General features: G+C 37.0%; 1 protein-coding gene across 2 annotated transcripts in view; it reads left to right on the forward strand.

Moving 5' to 3' along the window:
• LOC110445599 (angiogenic factor with G patch and FHA domains 1-like) overlaps window positions 1–26,063 on the forward strand; it is a 62,046-nt gene that overhangs the window by 4,515 nt on the left and 31,468 nt on the right. The window contains exons 5-11 of one of the 2 annotated variants that reach the window (XM_021490281.1): window positions 21–1,287; window positions 2,674–2,834; window positions 3,784–3,885; window positions 4,394–4,556; window positions 7,631–7,713; window positions 9,803–9,933; window positions 10,631–10,730. In XM_021490281.1, coding sequence (XP_021345956.1) covers window positions 21–1,287; window positions 2,674–2,834; window positions 3,784–3,885; window positions 4,394–4,556; window positions 7,631–7,713; window positions 9,803–9,933; window positions 10,631–10,730 — 2,007 coding nt within the window. The remainder of the gene's footprint in view (window positions 1–20; window positions 1,288–2,673; window positions 2,835–3,783; window positions 3,886–4,393; window positions 4,557–7,630; window positions 7,714–9,802; window positions 9,934–10,630; window positions 10,731–26,063) is intronic. The other variant, XM_021490282.1, reaches the window with a different exon arrangement.

The raw sequence follows: 26,063 nt of genomic DNA on the forward strand, positions 1-26,063 counted from the left end.
ACAGTCACATTTTATTTCAGGAACATCACAAACGGAAGAAAAAGAAGAAAGATAAAGATAAAAAGAAAAAAAAGAAGAAATCTTCCAGAGAGAAAAGGAGAGATAAAACGTCAGAGAGGAAAAGTGAGAAAAAGAAGAAAGATGATGGCAGGAGAAAGGGAAAGGAGAGCAGAGAGGAATCTGAGGATGGTGAAGTGAGGTCAAATGACAGTAAAGAAAGGGATGTCAAAAGCAAAGAAAAAGACAAAGACAACAAAGAAAACAGCAATAGTGATGAGGATATGGAAAATTACAATTTGGAAGGGAAGTCGTACATGGGTGAACTGTATGAGAGTTTGGATGAGAACAGCAATAACCAAGTGACTTCTGAGGAGGCACCTGGGACGGATGATTTATACGATGATTTGGATGATGACAAAAGTGCCGGAAAGTTTGAGTCTGGGGATGATGTTTCATCCAAAAGTACAGAGAATCATCTGAAAGTTGGGGATCAAAAACACAACTTTGACAATCACTCCAACATGGACCATTCTCCGACAGATAGGGATGATAGAAATACTACACACAGTAAAATATCAGGTAGTTCACAACACCATTCCGCCGACATCAGTACTAGTCGCAGTAAAAACACACAGTATTTAAGGTGGAAAAAGACACATAGTTCTAAAGACAGTTCTTGCGATACTTCTAGAAAACTCAGGGAAAAGGAAAGTAGGTCTAAAGATTGTTCTTCTGATAGTGATTCTGCACGTAGCAGAAAGTCACAACATCATGAAAAAGAGTCTTGGAATACAGATATTAGACACAAGAAAAAAACAGCTTTTTCTAAAGAACACAAAACTAAGACAAGCATATCAGGCAGTTCACGCAAACATGAAAGTGCTAGGCCTGGTTATCATAAACAGTCCAGTAACCAACATAGTAAATGTCGGATTAAGTCGAAGGAAACATTTGGTGAAAAACAAGGCCAAGACATAGACATTCATGGAATATCAGGTAAAATGCATAGCAAAAAAATAGGTAAGCATGGCAAAAGGTCGACATCCAGTAGACATGAAAGTGTAAGAAAAACATCTGTGAAATCTCGGAGGCAAGCGTTTTCGTCTGACAGTGATAGTTACAGCGAAAGTAGTAATAGTCTCTGTACTGGTGAGTCGGAGCTGGAATCAGGGGAGATAACCAGTAGTTCAGAGGAGGAACCTGTTCCTATGCAGTGTGATGATTACGAGGATAGCCAGGAACGCTATGGAGAAAGTCACTCAAATGATGTCATTATGGCTGAGGAAGGTACATAGTTCCTAGTAACAGTTTGTATTGATATATATGGCAGTACATACATTGACGTACATATTCCATTCTTAGAAGATTGATATTGATTAAGATCTTCTGAATGAAAATCAGTTCTGTGATACAGGTATTAACTTGTATATATTCTCTTAAAAAGACTAATTTAACCATAACATCAGAAAAATATTAATGAAATCAGTATTTGTACATGTACATGTATGTTCAGTAGAATTTGTTGTTACATATATATCACTTTTGATGTAACTTATACACGTTCTTAATGTCTCATTAGTGTTGTCTATATGTGTTACTTTGTGTTTGCTATTCATGCATACTATGTAATGTATCTAGTATACATTCTGTCAAAATGGTCATTGATTATACTTGCTCTTTAATAGAAGACTTTCTGTATACATCGCAGTGTTAAGTTTACAGTCAATGATGTTATTGAACTTCATAGAAGATGTGTCATTACCTTATATTATGTCATGTACAACTTAGATGTCTGCCTCAAAGATCAAAGCTACTGCAATAAGTCATCTTAAAGGATATGTATCTAAAAATTACCAATGTGTCTTGGTAGGGGGTATGTATTGTACCATGACAATGTTTCTTGGCAGGGGGTATGTATTGTACCAGGACAATGTGTCTTGGTAGGAGGTATGTATTGTACCATAACAATGTGTCTTGGTAGGTGGTATGTATTGTACCATTACAATGTGTCTTGGTAGTGGGTAGGTATTGTACCATGACAATGAGTCTTGGTAGGGGGGATGTATTGTACCATGGCAATGTGTCGTAGTAGGGGTTATGTATTGTACCATGAGAATGTTTCGTAGTAGGGGGAATGTATTGTAACATGACAATGTTTCGTAGTAGGGGGTATGGATTGTACCATGACAATGGGTCTTGGTAGGGGGTATTTATTGTACCATGACAATTTGTCGTAGTAGGGGGTATGTTTTGTACCCTGAAAATGTGTCTTGGTAGGGTGTATGTATTGTACCATGCCAATGTGTCGTAGTAGGGGGCATGTATTGTACCATGACAGTGTGTCGTAGTAGGGGGTATGGATTGTACCATGACAATGTTACGTAGTAGGGGGTATGTACTGTACCATGACAATGTGTCGTGGTAGGGGGTATGTATAGTACCATGACAATGTGTCCTGGTGGGGGGGAACTATTGTACCATGACCATGTTTCGTAGTAGGGGGTATGGATTGTACCATGACAATGAGTCTTGGTAGGGGGGATGTATTGTACCATGACAGTGTGTCGGAGTAGGGGGTATGTATTGTACCATGACAATGTGTCGTAGTAGAGGACATGGATCAGTACCAGACAATGTGTCACAATATATGGAACATACCATTGGTACTTACAGAACTGGTGAGTCAATGGCCGCCATGCATCCGTGTGATTGTAACGGACTCGGACACCATTGATCCTGGGAATCTGTTCATCATCACCTGTACTGGAGCCACAGTAGGCCGAGAGAAAGAGATGGGCCACACTATCCTCATCCCTGACATCAATGTCAGCAAGGTATGTACATTTGTGATAAGTCTGATTATACCACTCTCTTTGGTACAGTACAACATGTCCCACAGGACACTGTGGTAACTTCATGGGAGACCGCTGTGGTTACTTCTTGGGGGTGGGGGGTGGGGGGTGGGGGCACTGTGGTAACTAAGCTTCCTGGGAGACCGCTATGGTAACTTCTGTGGTAACTTCCTGGGAGATTACTTTGGTAACCTGTCCTGTGGGACCACAGAGGTAACATGTCCTCCTGGACCATTGGTAAAAGAGAACATGTCCTTTTGTTGGAACACAGTGTGGTAACACATCTTGGGGGATCAGTGGTATATAAATCAGGTCCAGTCCACCGATAGGTGAAGAGGGGCTTCATAACCCCATAAATACAATATGAACAGACAGATCTAATTGTTGATTTAATTATTCTACCGTTAAAACCAAGGTGGACAAAATGCAATTAACAAAGTTAGCAATTGAAGAACAGAAAAGAGTAGTATTGCCAGCCCTTATGATGAAAAAATGTCATACACTACAGCTTGCATTGTGCTCTATATTCTGCTCTCCATATTTCATATTATGCAGGTTAGAAGACAAATAAGCAAGTAATTGCTGGTCATATCACAGGGTTGTTTTACTTGTTTTGTTTTAATTTTATTGAGATGCCAATATTTTATGATGTATCATAATGTAAAGAGTGCTCATTTCTGATAAAATGCAGTTATGCCTGAAAGATCCACCCTGATATAACAAGTCTTTCTGCAGAAACTAGCAACTTTTTGAGGAAATGACATTTCAGATTTTTTTCTGCCATAGCAGTGTGGCAACCTTTTGATGTTTTGGTCCACAGGGTTTGACACAGGGAGACCAAAAATGATTTATGTATTCTGTACATTTCAAAACCATTAATGTTGTGTACAGTTTTAGGATAAAAAAAATAACCATTAATTCCTTATTCCAGGCTCATGCAGAAATCCAGTTTGATGAGAAAGAGTATAAATACTACCTTACAGACTTATCTAGCCAGAACGGCACCTTCCTTAACGAGGAGCGTGTGTCCGAGGTAAGATATGACCTTTGATCATACAATTACCATCTTGTGAAGGAAGTGAATATATCCAGGTAGGCCACTGGTGGTAAACGTAACTCCTCAAATAACAGCCATTTGACATGATCAGTATTAAGACAGTAGACATGACATTGTGATGTTGCATGGAAGCCGAATTATACAGTGTATACAACATGGTGATGTTAAACACAATGATCAGGGCAAAAATTTGCATACATGTTTTGTAATGTGATTAAAAAAGGATCCTGATGTCATTTCCATTTGATGCAAGATTATGTCTCAAACATTTCTCTTTAGCTTGGCAGAACTTCACTCAAATGAAAACTTTGAATACTTGTTTCATGAATCTCAAATGGAATAGAAATTTATTTCAGATCCAATATTTAATATTTGGTCATGCGCTGTTTTAAGTGTAATATCATTGCACATGGAATATGTAACTTGTATAACAGTGATAACCAATGACTCTTCAAGGCTTTTACTGCTTAATTTGCTCTTGTAGCCTAAGGTAAAGAGTAAACCTATGGTGCTGAGTCATGGGGATACTCTGCAGTTCGGCTGTACTCGTCTGCTTCTACACATTCACGATGGCACAGACACTTGTGATGAGTGTGAACCAGGACAGGTGCAGGCTCAGCTACAGGCCCAGAACCAGCCAAAGAAAGGTAAGTACAGATGTACTAACCTCTAAAGAGTGGGAGCCGGGACAGGTGAAGCTCAGCTACAGGCCCAGACCCAGCCACAGAAAGGTAAGTACAGATGTACCAACCTCTAAAGAGTGTAAGCCAGGACAGGTGAAGCACAGCTACAGGCCCAGAACCAGCCACAGAAAGGTAAGGACAGATGGACCAACCTCTAAAGAGTGTGATACGGGACAGGTGCAGACTCAGCTACAGGCCCAGACCCAGCCACAGAAAGGTAAGTAAAGATGCACCAACCTTTAAAGAGTGTGAACCAGGGCAGGTGCAGGCTCAGCTACAGGCCCAGAACCAGACACAGAAAGGTAAGTACAGATGGACCAACCTCTAAAGAGTGTGATCCGGGACATGTGCAGGCTCAGATACAGGCCAAGAACCAGCCACAGAAAGGTAAGGACAGATGGACCAACCTCTAAAGAGTGTGAGCCAGGACATGTGCAGGCTCAGCTACAGGCCAAGAACCAGCCACAGAAAGATAAGTACAGATGTACCAACCTCTGAAGAGTGTGAGCCGGGACATGTGCAGGCTCAGTTACAGGCCAAGAACCAGCCACAGAAAGATAAGTACAGATGTACCAACCTCTGAAGAGTGTGAGCCGGGACATGTGCAGGCCCAGCTACAGGCAAAGAACCAGCCACAGAAAGGTAAGGACAGATGGACCAACCTCTAAAGAGTGTGATACAGGACAAGTGAAGCTAAGCTACAGGCCCAGAACCAGCCACAGAAATGTAAGTACAGATGTACCAACCTCTAAAGAGTGTGATACGGGACAGGTGCAGCCTCAGCTACAGGCCCAGAACCAGCCACAGAAAGGCAAGTACAGATGTCCCAACCTCTAAAGAGTGTGAGCCAGGACAGGTGCAGGCTCAGCTACAGGCCCAGACCCAGCCACAGAAAGGTAAGTACAGATGTCCCAACCTCTAAAGAGTGTGAGCCAGGACAGGTGCAGGCTCAGCTACAGGCCCATAACCAGCCACAGAAAGGTAAGTACAGATGTCCCAACCTCTAAAGAGTGTGATACGGGACAGGTGCAGGCTCAGCTACAGGCCAAGAACCAGCCACAGAAAGGCAAGAACAGATGTACCAACCTCTAAAGAGTGTGATACGGGACAGGTGAAGCCAAGCTACAGGCCCAGAAACAGCCACAGCCAGGTAAGTACAGGTGCCCCAACCTCTAAAGAGCGTGATACGGGACAGGTGCAGGTTCAGCTACAGGCCAAGAACCCGCCACAGAAAGGTAAGTACGGATGTCCCAACCTCTAAAGAGTGAGCCGGGACAGGTGCAGGCCCAGCTACAGGCCCATACCCAGCCACAGAAAGGTAAGTCCAGATGTCCCAACCTCTAAAGAGCGTGAGCCGGGACAGGTGCAGGCCCAGCTACAGGCCCAGAACCAGACACAGAAAGGTAAGTACAGGTGTACAGACACCTAAAATGAGTGGGACTTGTACAGGTATGGGCCCAACCTCTAAAGAGTGTGATCCGGGACAGTGGCAGGCTCAGCTACAGGCCCAAACCCAGCCACAGAAAGGTAAGAACAAATGTCCCAACCTCTAAAGCGTGTGATACGGGACAGGTGCAGGCTCACCTACAGCCCAAGAACCAGCCACAGAAAGTTAAGTACAGATGTACCAACATCTAAAGAGTGTGAGCCGGGACAGGGGCAGGCTCAGCTACAGGCCAAGACCCAGCCACAGAAAGGTAAGAACAAATGTCCCAACCTCTAAAGCGTGTGATACGGGACAGGTGAAGATCAGCTACAGGCCCAGAACAAGCCACAGAAAGGTAAGTACTGATGTACCAACCTCTAAAGAGTGGGAGCCGGGACAGGTGCAGGCCCAGATACAGGCCCAGAACCAGCCACAGACAGTTAAGTACAGATATACAGACACCTTAAATGAGTGTGACTCATACAGGTATGGGCTCAGCTATACACACCCAGAACCAGCCACAGACAGTTAAGTACACTACAGGCCAAGAACCAGCCACAGAAAGTTAAGTACAGATGTACAGACACATAAAATGAGTGTGACTTGTACAGTGATGGACTCGGCTACTCTCCCAGAACCAGCCACAGACAGTTAAGTACACTACAGGCCAAGAACCAGCCACAGAAAGGTAAGTACAGATGTACCAACCTCTAAAGAGTGTGAGCCGGGACAGGTGCAGGCTCAGCTACAGGTCCAGAACCAGCCACAGAAAGGTAAGTACAGATGTACAGACACCTAAAATGAGTGTGACTTGTACAGGTATGGACTCGGCTACACTCCCAGAACCAGCCACAGACAGGTAGGTACAGATGTACAGACACCTAAAATGAGTGTGACTTGTACAGGTAGGGACTCGGCTACACTCCCAGAACCAGCCACAGACAGGTAGGAACAGATGTACAGACACCTAAAATGAGTGTGACTTGTACATGTATGGACGCGGCTACACCCCCAGAACCAGCCACAGACAGGTAGGTACAGATGTACAGACACCTAAAATGAGTGTGTCTTGTACGGGTTTGGGCTCAGCTATACACACCCAGAACCAGCCACAGACAGGTAAGTACAGATGTACCTATATCTTTAAAGACTGTACACAGGCACTTTTAAGGCCTCAAATGCTCCAAGATCAGTCACATTTGTTTTATATGTTAACTCTAGAAAACTTTATTTGTTTATATGTTAACTCTAGAAAACTTTATTTGTTTATATGTTATGAATTTTAAAATCCAGTGTTATTTATTGAATGAGATTGTGATATCAGGAACGATACTTACAGTATTCATGGGCCATTTTGTAGTAGTTTTCGTTTATCAGTTGTTGGAGTATGTTCAACACTTTTGATTGAAGTCCTTTTTGTCATATATTATGGTATATTAAAAGAATGTATGGAGTATTAACATTCTACATTCATTTAGGAATGTTCCTTACAGTCAAATGAACATTTTGTACTAAAATAATCATTATACTGCTGTGATTTAATGATGCTGCAATGACACTGAGTAATATATCACCAATTAAAACCCATTGTTGGTTTGGTTTTTGTTCACAGAAATTGTTATTCTGAGTAAGGAAGAAAAACTAAGGCAACAAAGACAAGAGCTGAAGAAGATAAAAAAGAAATATGGACTCAAGGTATGAATTGTTTTGAATAATGGTGTCATATGTCATCTATGAAACTAAAGTATATACTGGCAGTTTTGACTTACCGTAAAAACCCTTGTAATTTGCACACTTTTTTTCCAGAAATTTAATACCCAAAGTGGTGTGTGTGCAAAATACATAGGTATAAGCAATTTCAAGGGTTTTTTCAGAAAAAATCGACGATTTTGGCAGACTGCCATCTTGGACACGAGATAATCTCCCTTGGTACACGGAACTCAAAGACAAACGACTATCAACACATTTATTTATATCAAATATCAATAAAAGACACAATTGATATATACTGTGTTGTTACCCGAGTTTATGTGAAAAGTATTATTAAATAGGTAACTGTTAACAAAGAAAGTTTAGCCAAATTCCTGTCTATGCCAGAGAATCACCGATCAACTTTCGTTTCGACATCTCGGTGTGTTTTCCCCCCACTATTACGAAAATGTAGTTGTTCAATTTAAGCTCCGTTCCATGTTAGTTCTGTTATCTTTTTTTCAAATCGCCTGTGCGTACAGCATGTTTTTTATGTTGATCTCGCGTCTAACACTACGTTAACACGTGATTGATAATAACCTCATGAATTATTTCAATATTTGTTAAATGAAGCATCGTAAAAATAGTCTGCTTTGATTTTTTTCCCCCTTGGAGTAGATTTGAAGAGGATGTATTGATTATCCACGCTTCTAGTATAAACATATTTTTTTTATAATCCCTTATCGGTCAAATCAGTCTGTAGTTATGACAATGCAGTAGGGCTTCGTAATTCACGACATGTGTTGGTGAATGAAAAAAAAAACAACACGGTCCGTCGATCGCGACTGCAAATCATTTCAATTAGTAGAGCTATTGTTAACCGGTAATCACAGATATAGTGTTAGCTAATTACTGCATTGTAATTTGTATTGACTGTAGTGTTGAGAAGTTTCAATAATTTACGCTGAAGCATGCAATCCTACCTGGCCTATTGTCCGGGACCAGACAATGTTGTTGAAGTTATGCCCTCCGGTTAACTTACCTGTTTATGTCGCCAAACCAGCAGTCATGACCACAGATGACCGATTTTAATAATTTTACAGTAGGTAAAAATTGTGTGGCCAAAAAATATCGCTGAACTGTGACATGACCTGGTTTGAAGTGACGATACCCAAGCCGCCATGATGGGCCCTTCTCACTTATTGTAATTATGGTAATAAATGGTGTTAAATTATGTCTTTCACCAGGAGATATGCACCAGCTGTTACAACACATTAACACTAATTAATTGGTATGTTTTTGTAAGCAAGTAAACGTTTTATGTAAAATGTAGCTGAAATTAATTGATGAACATGCCGACACGTGTGTGTTATGTGTAATCAGATAATCAAAAGAAAACAAACAACAAAATACACATTTTACATAGTTTCTTCTTGGTTTATAATATCGTTTTACGTCAATGACAAAAGTTCATAAGAAATATGTTTAAAAAATAATAATTTTAGAGATCGGTTTTCAGAGCATGAACATCGTTTTTTTCCCAATTTTTTTGGGTGCGCAAAATATTCGAGTAGAAGCTTTTTTCCAGATTTTCAGCCTCAAAAAGTACCTGCCCAAATAACATGGTGCGCAAATTACATGGGTTTTTACGGTACCTTAAATTATGATGTTATAATTCACATCTTATGTCGCTATCTATTTACACCACCTATAAAACATGACCAACAGTGCTGTTTTATCCTAAATACTGACATTAATTGTCACTATCTAAGATATTGACCTTGGTAGAAATATTGCTTTCCATGACCATGTTCTTGTTAAATGTTTGAAATTAAATGGAAAAGTAGAACATATAGAGGCAAATTGTCACTTTGTTGAAAAGCTTATACAATGTATATGTATATTAATGTAACACATTTTCACATCCTGCAAAATACAAAAATGTCCAGGCTTTAAATCTTCATGTCTTCAGGAGTATGTCTGCTTTGATGTCAGTTTTGGGAATGAAATCTTAAACATGGAGACACATTTACATTTTCTCTTTCCGTCTTTAGACAAGAGGAAAAGTAAAAAGTAGATATTTTTTGTTCGCTAGAATTCTGCTTATGTTGACAACATGGGGGCCATCAACAACCCAGCATATAATGACAAGGCTGACGAAAGGAGGAAAACGGTCGGCAGTGATAATCCATATCAACCTGACGAGGTCCCTGCTTCTGTGCACAGGTACAACTTTTATTATGTATCATCATTCCTTACTGATCCCTGACCAATCCAGACACTGGAGTAAACTTAGAGTAGAATCTATCATACTTAAATAGCGTTCACTAGTTTTTAATGCAAAATATTCAGTTGGTTCTCACTCTTCTTACATCATTATATTCTGCCCTTTTTTCACCTCAGGAGAAGACAAAAATATCTTGTAAAACCACAGATGAAAAAGAGAAATTCTATGACTTTAAGAAATTGAGGAAATTATAGGAACACAACAAAAGTAATACACTTAGTAGGCATACTTAGTATGACAATTTGACTTGTTTCTGCTAAAACTGTAGTACATTAAGATGTGAAGAGATCAATATTTTCAATCATATTTATTTCAAAATCGTCTTTTTTTGGGAAGACTCTGCGATTATGGTAAAATGATGTAAAAATACATAAGAATGGTTGGATAATTTATTCATAATCTCAAAATCATTAAAAGCAATTGATTGGGATTAAGTGTAGGTTCTAACATATGGATCTAGATGTCAATGAAATCTTAGCTTTACTTAAATAATCTGTATAGTGAAATCTCGAACAAAACAATTGTGGTGACTGAAAGCTGTTTATTTTGAATATCCGGTTTGGTACCTATAGTGTTATTTTGATTGCTTTGAGTTATGATTATATATAATATCTGTGATATCTTTTTGTTTTACAGACCTATCTCTGAAGAAAACAAAGGACACAAGATGCTGAAGAAGTTAGGATGGACAGAAGGGGACAGTCTTGGAAAGGATAATGAGGGAATTAGACAGCCTGTAAGTACACAATGGTTTGGGAATAAATTTAGGCAGATCTGTAAAATATTACTATAAACCTATAATTCCAAAGACCTGAAATGTTTATAACAAGTTAAAGAAGCGGATCTTTTGGCTCTTTGTGAAGATAATGACTGAGTTACTTCCCTTTAACTGCTACCTAACACGATATTTCATTGTCATGTCTTGAAGGGAAAAAATATGGACATGTCATAGTTAATGGTAGCTCGATAGACCTAAAGATGCTACTTGATGACAAGACTTCTGTCTGATACCTTTAACACACATGTAAATGACTAATCTCAAACTTATACATCATTTTGTTGCATGACCTTCAGTTTATACATTAACTGATTAACGAGATCTAAACTTTCCGTCAACACCAAAATGGATCACACTGTGATGAAGTGATTAAAGTAGTTACTGGGAAAGGTAGGGCAGTTAAGAGGGTAAGAAAGATAATTCGTTACTATGGTAACAGTGTGTTACAAAAAAGATGGAGTATAATTTGATCATTCCTTTCTAAGCCTTGTGCTGGAATCATTTTGAGTTCAAAGCATGTGAATGTAGAGGCTGGTATTAACTATTTAGGCAGCCATCAAGCTACCTGTGGTTTGTGACAAGTGCAGTAAAAAGCTGTTGAAATAAAGCATTATTCCAAGGAAATGATTGCTGTGCTACTTGAAAGTTTTTTTGTTAGAAATACATTGTGATGTGTATGGCAATGTAACACACGTATCACGATAGATACATATTACCACCACCCTTGTGATGCATGCATCTGACTGCAGTACTTAAATTCGAATGTGAATTTTGGATTTTTCTATAATTAAGTTATTAGAAGCAATATGGAATGTCTAGTATTTGTAACTGAAGTACTGTGACTTCTCCATTTGCTGTTTATTATAGTTATATAATTTCAGTGGAATGATTTTGATATAATCATTTGATTTGATTACATTTTAAGTTCTAAAATTGGTACCATGCCGAGAAGACACAAGAGATAATCTGTGTTTTCCTCCGCCTAGAGTATTCAAACTTGTACATTACAGAACTAAGAAACATAAGGCTACATTTCAGGTTGTTACATCCTCTATATCCAGGGGTTACACTCACTTTTGCTCTCCAAACCCCTGGAATATGTCATAGCAAAATTGAAGGCACAAAAATAGCTGTTTGATTGGTCTCGGGTAAAAAAAACACCTGACAAATAGCAAAGCTGATACCTGTCCTTTGAAGATTACAAAGGAGCGACACTCGACTTCAAAGCCTGTCAATTTTTACCGTTAAGTGACCTGGATATCATGGATGGGTTGTTACAGACTAGGACAATTTTAAAGGTCGCAATTCTCATATAGAAACTTTCAATCTCTTCACATTTGCTCGATTATAGTAATACCGCCCATAATGCGGTTGGGGTGGGTATACTGGAATTGGGTTACATGTCTTCCTGTCTGTAAACACAATTTCAACACAGTTCAGGTTTTCCTTCGATCTCGAACTTGAGCACTGGTTCCCACAACATGCTGACATATTCAATTTTGATGTAACTTGGTAAGCATGCACAATATACAAGGAGTAGGGGTGACTATTGCGTGTATTTTTCACAATAAATTCTGCAAAGCTATTACTATTGGGGAAAACACTATTGCGATAGTTCAATTATTGTGGTATACTATCACAATAGTACTGCAATAGTATTCATGGATGCTTCAGTTACCCAAGTTCTTTCTGTCAACTCTCTGTTGGTGCGTTGGTGTAAGGTCATTTTTGTCTTAAATATGCAAGTTATTCAATAGCAGTCGTAGATTAATGGTATGACGTTGACAACGGTGAGTTAAGTTAGTCACCATGATGTCTGCTAGCGTATTTATCAAATGTTCCCACATCACTGAGTATAGAGTATAGCATAACAGTTATGCAATTAAAACGCACATACGTCTGAGACTGATATCGGATAGTGACTACCGCGCTTGACTCCTCGTATGAGTGCGTGTTAATGATAACGACTGAATTTTCAGTACTCGTAATCGCGTGGTGTGATATTGAAAACCGTGAGTGTTAGTAGTTTTGAAACTGTCGATTGTTTAGCATACTATCGATGATTGTTATCAAGTTTATGAAGTTGTCATCGATTAATCAAACGGAGAGGTGTACAATCACAATCTATCGATAGTACGTTGTATCCTCACACCACTAATAAGGACTGAAGCAAAGTACAAAGTAGAGAAAAATCTGTGCTTAAGGATTTTGCATAATAACTGAATACAAGTACACCTTGTGTATTTAGGAGGCACGGTAGTCTAGTGGTAGGATGCCGAGCTCATGACCAAATGGTTGCGGGTTTGAGTCACGGCACTGTGTTGTATCTTTGAGCAAGATACTTTACTCCGCTTGTTCCAGTCTACTCAGCTGTGAATGAGAACGTGGCTGGTCAGTGCTAAAATTGTAGAATGCTAGCTGTGAGCGCCGAAATGGCAGCACTGGCTGTATGCTCCCATGGGAATTGAGAAAGATATTGGCAAGTTGCAAAGGCCCTATAACCACGGATAATAATTTGTGAACCACTTTGAGACGACCTACAAACTAGGTTGTGATAAAGTGGTATATAAGAACCTCAAATTATTATTATTGTTAACATGACCAGATTCTGATGGAACAAAATTTAGCTTACCTGCCCCAAAGGGACAAGTGAGTTTATGCCCTGGCACCGTGTCCATCATCCATAGTCTTCCCATTGTCAATGTTTCTTTAAAATAACCTCTTCTAAAGAACATAAAGGCCTACAGTCTTGATATTTGATTGGCAGCTTTCTTGGATGGTGACCAAAAAAGACCTTGACCTTTTTTCAAGGTCACGGAAGTCAAATAAAACTTCAAACAACTTCTTTTGAAGAACTGCATGAATGCCTAGAGTCATGATACCTGGCAGGTATACAAAGTTTGTAAATAAAAATGACCTTTATCCACTTTCAAGGTCACAGGGGTCAAATCTGTTAAAAACTTCAAATAACTTCTTATGAAGAACCAAAAGACTTAGGGTCATGATATTTGGTGAGTAGATTCCTGAGATAGGGCCAGGCAAAGTTTGTGAACAAAAATGACCTTAACGTACTTTCAAGGTCATAGTAACTTCTTCTTAAGAACCGAAAGGCCTTAAGCCATGATATTTGGCTGGTAGCTTCTTGAAAAAAATACCTTGACCTACGTTCAAGGTCACAGTAGTTAAAAGTAGCTATAAAGGCCCCTGGTCCTCTTGTTATATCATACAATGTGTGCATTATCGATTTGCATAATGTGCTCTGATCGGTCAATGGTTTCTGCACAATTACTTTATTAAATAAGACTAGATTTTGATCAGTCTTGATCAAATTTTTACAAAGGCGTAGATTAATTTCAAAGGAGGAAAATTTGTAACGAAGAAGCACTTAGAAATTTTTTTGTTTAAAGTTCTTTTGTTTTAATTGTTTAAGATGAAATATTTATGGGGAAAGGGAGGCAATATACCTGTACAATAACTTTTCAATGCTGAAATATTGGCAAAGGGAGGCAGTTTCTGTACAATTAGAAAATTAATCATTCCGCCAGTGAAGTTAAATACAATTATATCTACTCATTTGAACACATCCTAGGAAAGAATTTAACTTTACTGAAAAATAAAGTACAAATGTAGCATACAATTTGGCATGCTACATATGTAAAGTCTTACACAAATTTTAGGCCATCTCCCTTTCTTAGCTAAATGGTTTTCTATTGATGTGATAAAAACGAAGGGAAAGATCCTTCTGCTTCATTTTGTTAAAACGTGGTCTGAATATGTACTCATGTAAGTTTCAATAAAATACAAAATGTTAGACTCTGAGTTCACATGACCCACTTGTTTTCAGAAGAAAAAAATACAGAAATCTCGGTTAAGAAATGGTTACCATATTTTTTTTAATCGTGACACAGAATTTGCATTTCAAATTTATAATCACAAAAGGGTTTGATTACAAATATTTGTATATCATTGCATACGACGTGGATGACAACATCGAGACTATTCATAGATGTTAAAAAAAATCCTTTCATGTATTTTAGAGGAAATGTATGTACATCATGCAATTTTTCACAAATAAATCATTTAGAAACTCCATTTTATCTTGAAATCAACACCGAATTAATTTCTGGATCCACCTCTTATCAGTTACTGGAAAGGCATTTCAGTCTGGAAAAACTGCAATATATTGTCTTACCTACATTCAAAGGTTGGAGGAGATTATGAGAAAACATTATATCATTTTCCTCTTGAATGTAAACAAATTATCAAATAACTTAAAGTGTCACAGGTTCAAAATCATCTTAATTCTTCAATTTTTTTTTTTGATTCCACTCGTCTAAAATTCCCACAGCCAATCATATTCATGTAGAGATTAGATTTAAGGGTGAGACTCCAAACTTTATAAAACCCATCTGAACTGAATCTCAAAGTCTACAACACTAACAGTTCAATCTGCCATCTCCGTGGTCAGTTATAATCACTGTAATGGTTTAACATTTTGCTATATTCTCAGTTGATATATTCCCATGAAAAACATATTTGGTGAAAATATTTGTCATATTTGAGAGAAAAAGTTTAGGAGCACAATTTACAAATCGTGAAACTGAAAAGAAAATGAAGTCTGTGAAATATGATTGAGTATAATTAGCTCATGAAATATTGAACAAACGAAGAAGAAAAGCTTTAGAATATATGCTGTATTTTTCTGTCTAATCCATTCACCCCTAAAGTCACGTTTGAACCTTACCAAATCAAAAGCAGAGCAATGCAAGTTCAGTTTACAAATATAGGGGTGAATGAGTATAAAAGTCTCTTGTCTCCCATATGCACCCAACATTCATTTTCTGCTCCAAGTATACCATTCGTTTACTTAATTTTCGGACTTCCTTGAAAAATACCTATTATTGCTATGTTTAGAGAATTTTTTGAAGATTCTAATATCATCTTTACCCAGAGACCTTATCAAGTGGGGAATATGGTATATGTTTATATATAGTTGGGTGAAAAACCTCCCAAAAATACTGCAGACTCTACCTGTTTTGTTTTGTAAGATAAAGGTTAAATTTTCATAAGTGTACCTACATATGTAATGGAAAATGTGTGACGATCTGAATTAATCAGGTTTCTCCATTATTTAGAGTTACCGGGTATATTCAGGTAACGGTGTTAGATTATGAATTTTCAGTAGGCTATTGACCACTTTTTAAGATGAAGGGTAACATTTTGAGAAAATGCATAAAAGACATGATTGGAAAAAAAAAAATGTAAAAAAAAAAAAAAGAGGGCAAACTAAATTAGCCAGGGAATTCATTTCTGAACAATTATATAATGTGTGCAGATATGAATAACAAGAACGCGAGACTATGTTAATGACCAATTTAGATTGACATGTGACCATATAACATACTTTCCCAGATATAAGTGTCACATATTTTCAGAAACCATGAATAGCAAGGATATTTAGGAAGTTACTAAATAATGGCAAATTGGATTTTCAAATTTGCTGAAAATAATCTGAAGTTGTCAAAATCTTTTCCTAACCACAGCAAACATCCTTCCTAAAAAAATATGTTTATATAACTTATCCATTTCATCTGATCCCCTGTCAGACAAAAAGCTACAGAAAGAAGAAAAAAAGTTCAAATTCAGATATTTAGATTAATTTAGCGTTTTTGGGGGTTTTTTAAGTGAGAAATATTATTTCTTGTCATGCTAACCAATCTTTGACAGTTGTGATGATGAGAGGATGTGTGGCTACCTAATTACTGTAACTTTATGTCAGCTGGTCCCTGATAAGACATCAGTAGCCCAGTATAGATAACATTGATGTGTACAACTTGTCCCACGAATGGCCTACATGTACTACATTCCACAGGGCAAAGGTAGAGCCAACGGGTGGTTTTCTGAATGGTGAAATAATTTGGTCCTTTGCTCCTCGTCTGGATACCCGAAAGTGTGCAGGGGATTGAGTAAAAGTGAGAACATCATAGAATAGATTCAATCACAACAGGCAAAGGAGCAAAAATTATAGGATATTTCTACCCCTGAAGTACTAAAAATCTGGGCACAAGAACAACAACCGGTTACTACATTCCACAGGATGTGTTTATGTACAACCTGTCAGAGGGTCACATGTACATGTGTACCAGTCATCACTTATCAGTACATATATCGACAGATTTATTTAAGTCACTCATGACATCGAAACAATTAACCCAAATTTCTACAAGTTTTTCGTTGGACCCAAATTCTTCAACTGGCAGTTAAGAAATCTATTGAAGTAAAAAAACTTTTCAACATGTTGCTACCATTTTAATGCAAGATTACCATGTTTACAGTGAATAAAATGATATTTACCCATGTCATACTTTCCGTATGAACTCCTGTAATATGTCGTACTGTGATGTCATTAAATGATAACGAAGTGATGTTACAGTGCCGTACCTGCCAACTCTCTCTATCAGACTCCTGATTTTGGACCCTTAATTTAAATATTTCCATCCATTGAATTTGCTAAACTATTCCTATATTCTAACATACAAAGATTTCGTACAAAATCTCAACTCCAAATATGTTATTTTAAATGGTTACTTATTATATCAAGAGGGTATATACACACATTTTTTTATATGCTTTTAATTTTGAGCATGCAGAATATCACCCATTGAAATTTTAATAACGGCTGACAAGTATGAGATTGCCAGATTTTATTACGATGTCACAATAGAGACAAATGATATACAGGGAACTTAAGGTAACTAGTATTTTGACTGGAAAAGTGTGTTTTCACAAAATATGCAAAAAATCTTGATATCCCGGAAATTCATGGAGGTTTGGTTTATGTTCACCAGGAGCTGACTAACTAACTAAATGATATGTGTGTTTGTTCGGGTTGAACATCCTGACAACAGTCAAGGCCATTACGAACTAGGCCATGTCAACAGATTTTGGGGCCAAGGCAAGGAGCTTGCTAAAATGAAAAAATCATAGACTTGTTTCATAAATCTCATTTGAAATGGAAACTTACAAAAGATATGGAAATGAGCTGATATGTAGATTAGGTCTTTTTATGATGATGATGATTAATTAAGTAATATAAGTGGTTTTATATCATTTAAACATAAAACTTTTTTTTAACTTTAGATGTTTGTGACATCTTTGTACTCTATAAGGACAGTGCGCATGCCTTGACTGAAATAATAATCTGCAAAAATCAATATTAACAAAAAAAGTATTTATAATAAGCAAATAAAATTAATAAAAAATATTTTTCAAACATTAGTTTACTAAAACTGATTATCTACAAACAAGCAAAATTACTAAAACAGGAAGAAAGTACCAAAAAGACCACAACAATCATTTCTACATTTTGGAGTTAATGAAAAAATTCAAGGGATTACCTCCCAATGTATGTGTACATATATTGATTTTAATAATTTGATAAACAAGTCTATTTTGCTTAGTCATATTTTTTTAGCAAAGGACATTAAAATTGTGTCAATTGTTATATCTTTTCTATGTAACTTATGGACTGACAGGTTTCCACTGATGTAGCTACTAAATATCACACATTACATCATATATAAAACAAACTGGGAGTAAAGGCTGGTCGGGTGGTGCAGTGGATAGTGTACTTGCTTTTCACCAAGGTGGCTGGGGTTCGATTCCCCGATCGGACGTGTGAAGGTATGAGGTCACCTGCTCGGCTAGGTGGGTTTTCCCTGGGTACTCCGGTTTCCTCCCACACTGAGTGCGCTAACATCAGGGCCAACAAGAGTGATTAATATAAGTTGAAATAACTTGTTTCATAATTGTTGTAAAACAAATAAAGTTTCTATTATAAGGGTCTTCAGAAGCGAATTGTGTGAAGTTAAATTCTACATACCGACTTTGTTCCATGGCTGTTTCTTTTTCAGAAATACAATTTAAAATTTCTTCACATCAATACAATTTTTAGCTCACCTGGCCCGGATTGCCAAGTGAGCTTATGCCGTGGTGTCACATCTGTCCATCGTCTGGCGTCCGGCCTCAATATTTTGCTTTAAACAACTTCTACTGAATAACCAAAAGGCCTAGGGTGATAAAGTTTGGCCAGAAGCAAACTGGGATGAAGGGTTACAAAGTTTGTTCAAATAAATGACCTTCACCCATTTTAAAGGTCACAGGGGTCAAACACTTTTAAACAACTTCTTCTGAATAACCAAAATGCCCAGGGAGATGATATTTGGCCAGTAGCATGCTTGGATGAAGGGCTACAAAATTTATTCAAATGAATGACCTTCATTTTTATTCAAGGTCACTGGGGTCAAATATGTTAAAAACTTTTAAACAACTTCTTCTCAATAACCAAAATGTACAGGGTGATGATATTTGGCCAGTAGCATGCTGAGAAGAAGGGCTACCAATTTTTTCAAATAAATGACCTTCACCCATTTTCAAGGTCACAAGGGTCAAATATGTTTAAAACTTTAAACAATTTCTTCTCAATAACCAAAATGCCTAGGGAGATGATATTTGGCAAGTAGCATGCTGGGATGAAGGGCTACCAAATTTGTTCAAATAAATTACCTTCACTCATATTCAAGTTCACAAGGGTCAAATATGTAAAAAAAACACAAAACTTTTAAACAACTTCTTCTCAATAACCAAAATGCCTAGGGAGATGATATTTGGCCAGTATTATGCTGGGTTGAAGGCCTACCAAGTTAGTTAAAATGAATGACCTTCACTCATATTCAAGGTCCCTGGGGTCTATTGTTAAAAAAAGACAGTTAAACAACTTCTGAATAATCAAAATGCCCAGGATGTTGATATTTAGCCAGTAGCTCACTAGGATGAAGGGCAACCAAGTTTGTTCAAATGAATGACCTTGACATTTATTTAAGGTCACAGGTGTCAAATATGTTCAAAATCTTTAAATGACATCTTCGGAATAACCAAAAGGCCCAGGATGTTGATATTTAGTCAGTAGCATACTAGGATGAAGGGCTACCAGATTTGTTTAAATGTATGACCTTGAATCATATTCATGGTCACAGGGATCAAATATGTTCAAAATCTTTAAACAACTTCTTCTTAATAACCAAAAAGGCCAAGAATGTTGATATCTAGTCAGTAGCGTGCTGGGATCAAGGGCTTACATGTTTGTTAAAGTGAATGACTTTGACTTATATTCAAGGTCACAGGGGTCAATTTTGTTTAAAATATTTCAACGACTTCTTCTGAATAACCATGGGTCCCAGAATGTTGATATTTTGCAAGTTGCATCCTGAGAATAAAGGCTATAAAATTTGTTCAGCATAATGACCTTGTTTGACACTCATGGTCACAGGGCTGAAATGTTTTAAAATCTTTTAACAGGTTCTTTTGAATGAATTTTAATCATAAATACTTATATTTTGCCTGTAGCTCTATTTTAGATCACTTTTAAGGTTACAAGGTTGAGATTTATACTAGGTGAACAATGCAGGCCCATTGGGCCTCTTTTTCAGAAATAAGCTTTATATTGTTAAAACTACACAGTTGCAATGTATGTTGAATATTAAAGATAATAGTCTCTTTCTCATTTTGTTAGAACTATGAAAAATGTTAAAATGTATTGTTCTTGAAAGTATGTAATGCTTTATACATGTAGAGTCTTTTAGTATGTTTATTTATGAATGAAACTTCCTACTATACCTGTGAGAGTAAGACAAAATCTAACAGTTATAAACTTAATTTATTGGTGGTGCAAGTTAAAAAAAATAAAAATATTAGGTAACAAATGTAGATTGACTTAAACATGAAATATATCATTTTGTCAAACTCAGCAAAAATTAATAATAATTGCATTTGGAAAAATGTCAGAACTAAATGAAAAGGAAATTATTTTCTTTTCCCATAATACATGGAATTTCATAACTCAAAGAGTGCTAGGATAGGTACATAAGACATTGGCAAATGGTATGAATTCATGATTGAAGTTAAAGTGTGGTTTTTAAAATACAAAATGAGCTTAACTTAACATTTAGTAGAAAGTTTTGATGACGTAAACAAGTGATGGTCCACTGTTCTGTAGATCTAAGTGACCTGCGTCACACACAGACATCTGACATATAGCCGTCTGAATCAGTGCCAAAGCTACAATCCTTACATATAGAATTAGAAAAAAACTTTGGATTCATTTACAATTATTAAATTAGATGTCTGTAAAATGCCGTCAATTTTGATGTGAAGAAATGTGTTTAACTTCGATATAAGTGCACCAGTGTGAGAGATGGGTGCAGATATTGTATGTCGAGAATTTTCATTGTTATACTCAAGTTTCATAATTTCTGGGTTTTTTCTGAAGATCATTTTGCCTGTAGAATGTATGAAGGAATTTTTACAATTGAAACATTTTTTGTATTACATCAATAGTAAGTTTACACATCACTGACAACAGACGAAAGCAATCATAAATCACTGCAATGGTAATCTGTCGCTCTTGTCAGCCACTACCTTGTAAATTACATCTAATTGCCTCTCGTGATATATGGGTTTGATGTTTTTGTGAAGTTATAATATATAATTGTAACAGCTCCTCCAGTGTGTGTTTTTTTTTTGTTAGAATGTTTTTCTCACCCTTACATGTGTTAGAGATGGGAAATTAAAGCTTTGTAAGTGTAGCAGTGTGACCACAGAGATCAGGGCTTTGTAAACGTACACAGATTATACTTGTTTGGCTTCAACAGAGCACGAACTCAGTGCTAGTTGTCATGTTGTACTTAACCTATGTCACTGCACACGGGGCATAGCCCCAACTTATTGGCAATGAGGCATTGGCAATTAGCTCTTTGAGAGGTCCTGGAGCTCCAACATAGATCATTGCTGCCCATTTCCTGTCTTTTGATTCAATAGAGAATTATTGTGTTAGGAAATATCTACATATACATTTCATACAATTAAAGAAGAATTTGCATCTGTAAATTGCCCGAATGCACCACAGGGGAACATTCAAGTATGCCATAAAGTTTCGTAGATGGGGCCCTATTTCTGTTGCTTTACATGCATATCTTGGTAGGGATTTACACAAAGCCCAGCCTTGTTGCTGTGTATGGTACAAGATTTTCAAATGCCATAAAAATGCCTTTACCAACAGTGTTAGCTGCAGCCCTGGTATAATAATGGCCAGTAATGACGAGTCACTAAAATACCTCAAACAGAAATCATGGATGTAAATAATCATTTGGCTGGAAATGTAGAGATGTTAAACGGTTGTAGAAGAGGCTTGATCTGAACACTTTTATTTCTTGGATGTTTTAAAACAAATCTCCCTAAAGCTTCCTGTGAGGTGATACCAGATTTTGTCTATGTTTTGTCCACCGGTAAAGCTGGGAGTCTGTAGAATTTGTTACAACTCCTTACAACTATGTGTCTGTTGAATCTAATAGATTAGCTATAACTCCTGGAGCAATGATACTTGGGACACTATAGACTAGCTATTATATACCTCCAACAATGAGGCAATGGACTGTATAGATTAGTTATTATACCTCCAACAATGAGGCAATGGACACCATAGATTAGCTATTATACCTCCAACAATGAGGCAATGGACACGATAGATTAGCTATTACACCTCCAACAATGAGGCAACGGACACTATAGATTAGCTATTATACCTCCAACAATGAGGCAATGGACACTATAGATTAGTTATTATACCTCCAACAATGAGGCAATGGACACTATAGATTAGCTATTATACCTCCAACAATGAGGCAATGGACACCATAGATTAGCTATTATACCTCCAACAATGAGGCAATGGACACTATAGATTAGCTATTATACCTCCAACAATGAGGCAATGGACACCATAGATTAGCTATTATACCTCCAACAATGAGGCAATGGACACTATAGATTAGCTATTATACCTCCAACAATGAGGCAATGGACACCATAGATTAGCTATTATACCTCCAACAATGAGGCAATGGACACTATAGATTAGCTATTATACCTCCAACAATGAGGCAATGGACACCATAGATTAGCTATTATACCTCCAACAATGAGGCAATGGACACTATAGATTAGCTATTATACCTCCAACAATGAGGCAATGGACACCATAGATTAGCTATTATACCTCCAACAATGAGGCAATGGACACCATAGATTAGCTATTAAACCTCCAATAATGAGGCAATGGACACTATAGATTAGCTATTATACCTCCAACGATGAGGCAATGGACTGTATAGATCAGTTATTATACCTCCAACAATGAGTCAATGGACACTATAGATTAGCTATTATACCTCCAACAATGAGGCAACATACTGTAAAAATTAGCTATTATATACCTCCAACAATGGACACTATAGATTAGCTATCATACCTCCAACAATGAGGCAATGGACACCATAGATTAGCTATTATACCTCCAACAATGAGGCAATGGACACTATAGATTTGCTATTATATTCCTCCAACAATGTGGCAATGGACACTATAGATTTGCTATTATATACCTCCAACAATGAGGCAATGGACACTATAGATTTGCTATTATATTCCTCCAACAATGTGGCAATGGACACTATAGATTTGCTATTATATACCTCCAACAATGAGGCAATGGACACTATAGATTTGCTATTATATTCCTCCAACAATGTGGCAATGGACACTATAGATTTGCTATTATATACCTCCAACAATGAGGCAATGGACACTATAGATTTGCTATTATATTCCTCCAACAATGAGGCAATGGACACTATAGATTTGCTATTATATACCTCCAACAATGAGGCAATGGACACCATAGATTAGCTAGTATACCTCCAACAATGAGGCAATGGACACGATAGATTAGCTATTACACCTCCAACAATGAGGCAATGGACACTATAGATTTGCTATTATACCTCCAACAATGAGGCAATGGACTGTATAGATTAGTTATTATACCTCCAACAATGAAGCAATGGACACTATAGATTAGTTATTATACCTCCAACAATGAGGCAATGGACACTATAGATTAGCTATTATACCTCCAACAATGAGGCAATGGACACTCTAGATTAGCTATTATATACCTCCAACAATGAGGCAATGGACACAATAGATTAGCTATTATATACCTCCAACAATGAGGCAATGGACTGTATAGATTAGCTATTATATACCTCCAACAATGAGGCAATGGACACCATAGATTAGTTATTATATACCTCCAACAATGAGGCAATGGACACCATAGATTAGTTATTAAACCTCCAACAATGAGGCAACGTACTGTAAAAATTAGCTATTATATACCTCCAACAATGAGGCAATGGACACTATAGACTAGCTATTATATCCCTCCAGCAATGAGGCAATGGACACCATAGATTAGTTATAATACCTCCAATAATGAGGCAATGGACTGTATAGATTAGCTATTATATACCTCCAACAATGCGGCAATGGACTGTATAGATTAGCTATTATATACCTCCAACAATGAGGCAATGGACTGTATAGATTAGCTATTACACCTCCAAAAATGAGGCAATGGACACTATAGATTAGCTTTTATACCTCCAACAATGAAGCAATGGACACCATAGATTAGTTATAATACCTCCAATAATGAGGCAATGGACACCATAGATTAGTTATTATATACCTCCCACAATGAGGCAATAGACTGTATAAACTAGCTATTATATACCTCCAGCAATTAGGCAATGGACACTATAGACTTGCTATTATATACCTCCAGCAATTAGGCAATGGACACTATAGACTAGCTATTATATACCTCCAGCAATGAGGCAATGGACACTATAGATTAGTTATTATATACCTCCAACAATGAGGCAATAGACTGTATAAACTAGCTATTATATACCTCCAGCAATGAGACAGGCAGGACTACTATTTTTTTCACTAATGAGGCAGGATGTATAATAGATTTGCTCTAACTTCTCAAACAATGAAACTGGAAAGACTATATATAAACATTTACCCTCCTAACAAAGAGGCTGGAAAAACAAGATTTGCCTAATTGCACCAAATGTAAGACTAGGGACACTATGCTTTCATAATCTGAAGATATTTTGTGTTAGTTTTTAAAATGTAGAAATATTTCATGTTAGTTGTTTATTCTAGAATACTGAAAATCGATACTTTTTATATTGAATTTGTTGTATATAGATCAATGCATCAATAAAAGTATATTTTTCTTAACGTTTGTTTCTACGATATAATAACTTACTCAATTCTAATCAAGTACAGTTGTATATATCTGCGTGGTGGAAAAGGTTAAAAAAAAACTTAATATCAGTTATGTATATTTACTGAGATCTTATGTTACCAAATAAATATCAATCTCTGATGACCTGCTACTGTAATTCATTTTAAGGAGACAGTTTCTGTATATATCATAAACACGAGATTATTTTCACTTTAGAGAAACCCAAAATTCTGTCCAAAGATATATTAAAGTGTACTTATATCCAAGGTACATTCGTCGTAAAGAAAATATTCAAAGATATGTAAGACAGATGAGATGATTTACTCTACAAATAACTCCCTCACTTAAATGTCCCTGTATTTCGATATGTGTTGCTGCACTTGGTAGGGGTGCCTTCTTATTAATATGGTGTGTCAGTGGAAATAGATTGAGAGGTGATCAATACATTAGCTCCAGCTAAACCTCAGGTACATGTAGCTTTGATACATGATTCAGTGAGGTAAACTTTGGAGGAGTGGACAGGATATTGACATGCAATAATAACCATTTGACCTTGACTTTGGGTTCAGGGTCATAGCTGTGGTATTCCAGACATAATAAAACTGTCTAGGGATGATAATTGTGTATCAACTTTCACTCAATTATGTCTGGTTCTAAAAGCTGGTGCAAAGAGAAACGTGGGTTTAAATGACTGGTAACATTTTCTAGAAAAGAAATTTCAGTTCATTGAATTGAGTTGTTACTTTACAACCTAATTTTCTGTAATATACATTTCAGCTATTTGAGTGGCTTTGTCAGAACTCCAAATAGGAATTTGAATAATGAAGAATATATCTTTATCCTCTGAGCTTATCCCCATGAATACATTTTCAAAGTAACGGAATGACATCATTAATTAACAGACAAAAGTGCATCCATGTACACATATTTCAAAATAGATCTGAAATGCAGAGAAGATTTTTAAGGACATTGACAATATCCCACGTGTCTCTACTACTACATTGCTATTATAGAGCTGTATTGTTATGTCATGTGCATGCATATAACACTAATTGACATGCAGACAAGTGATAAGT

The sequence above is a fragment of the Mizuhopecten yessoensis genome, unplaced genomic scaffold (assembly GCF_002113885.1).
Source record: "Mizuhopecten yessoensis strain PY_sf001 unplaced genomic scaffold, ASM211388v2 scaffold2329, whole genome shotgun sequence".
NCBI lineage: Eukaryota > Metazoa > Mollusca > Bivalvia > Pectinida > Pectinidae > Mizuhopecten > Mizuhopecten yessoensis.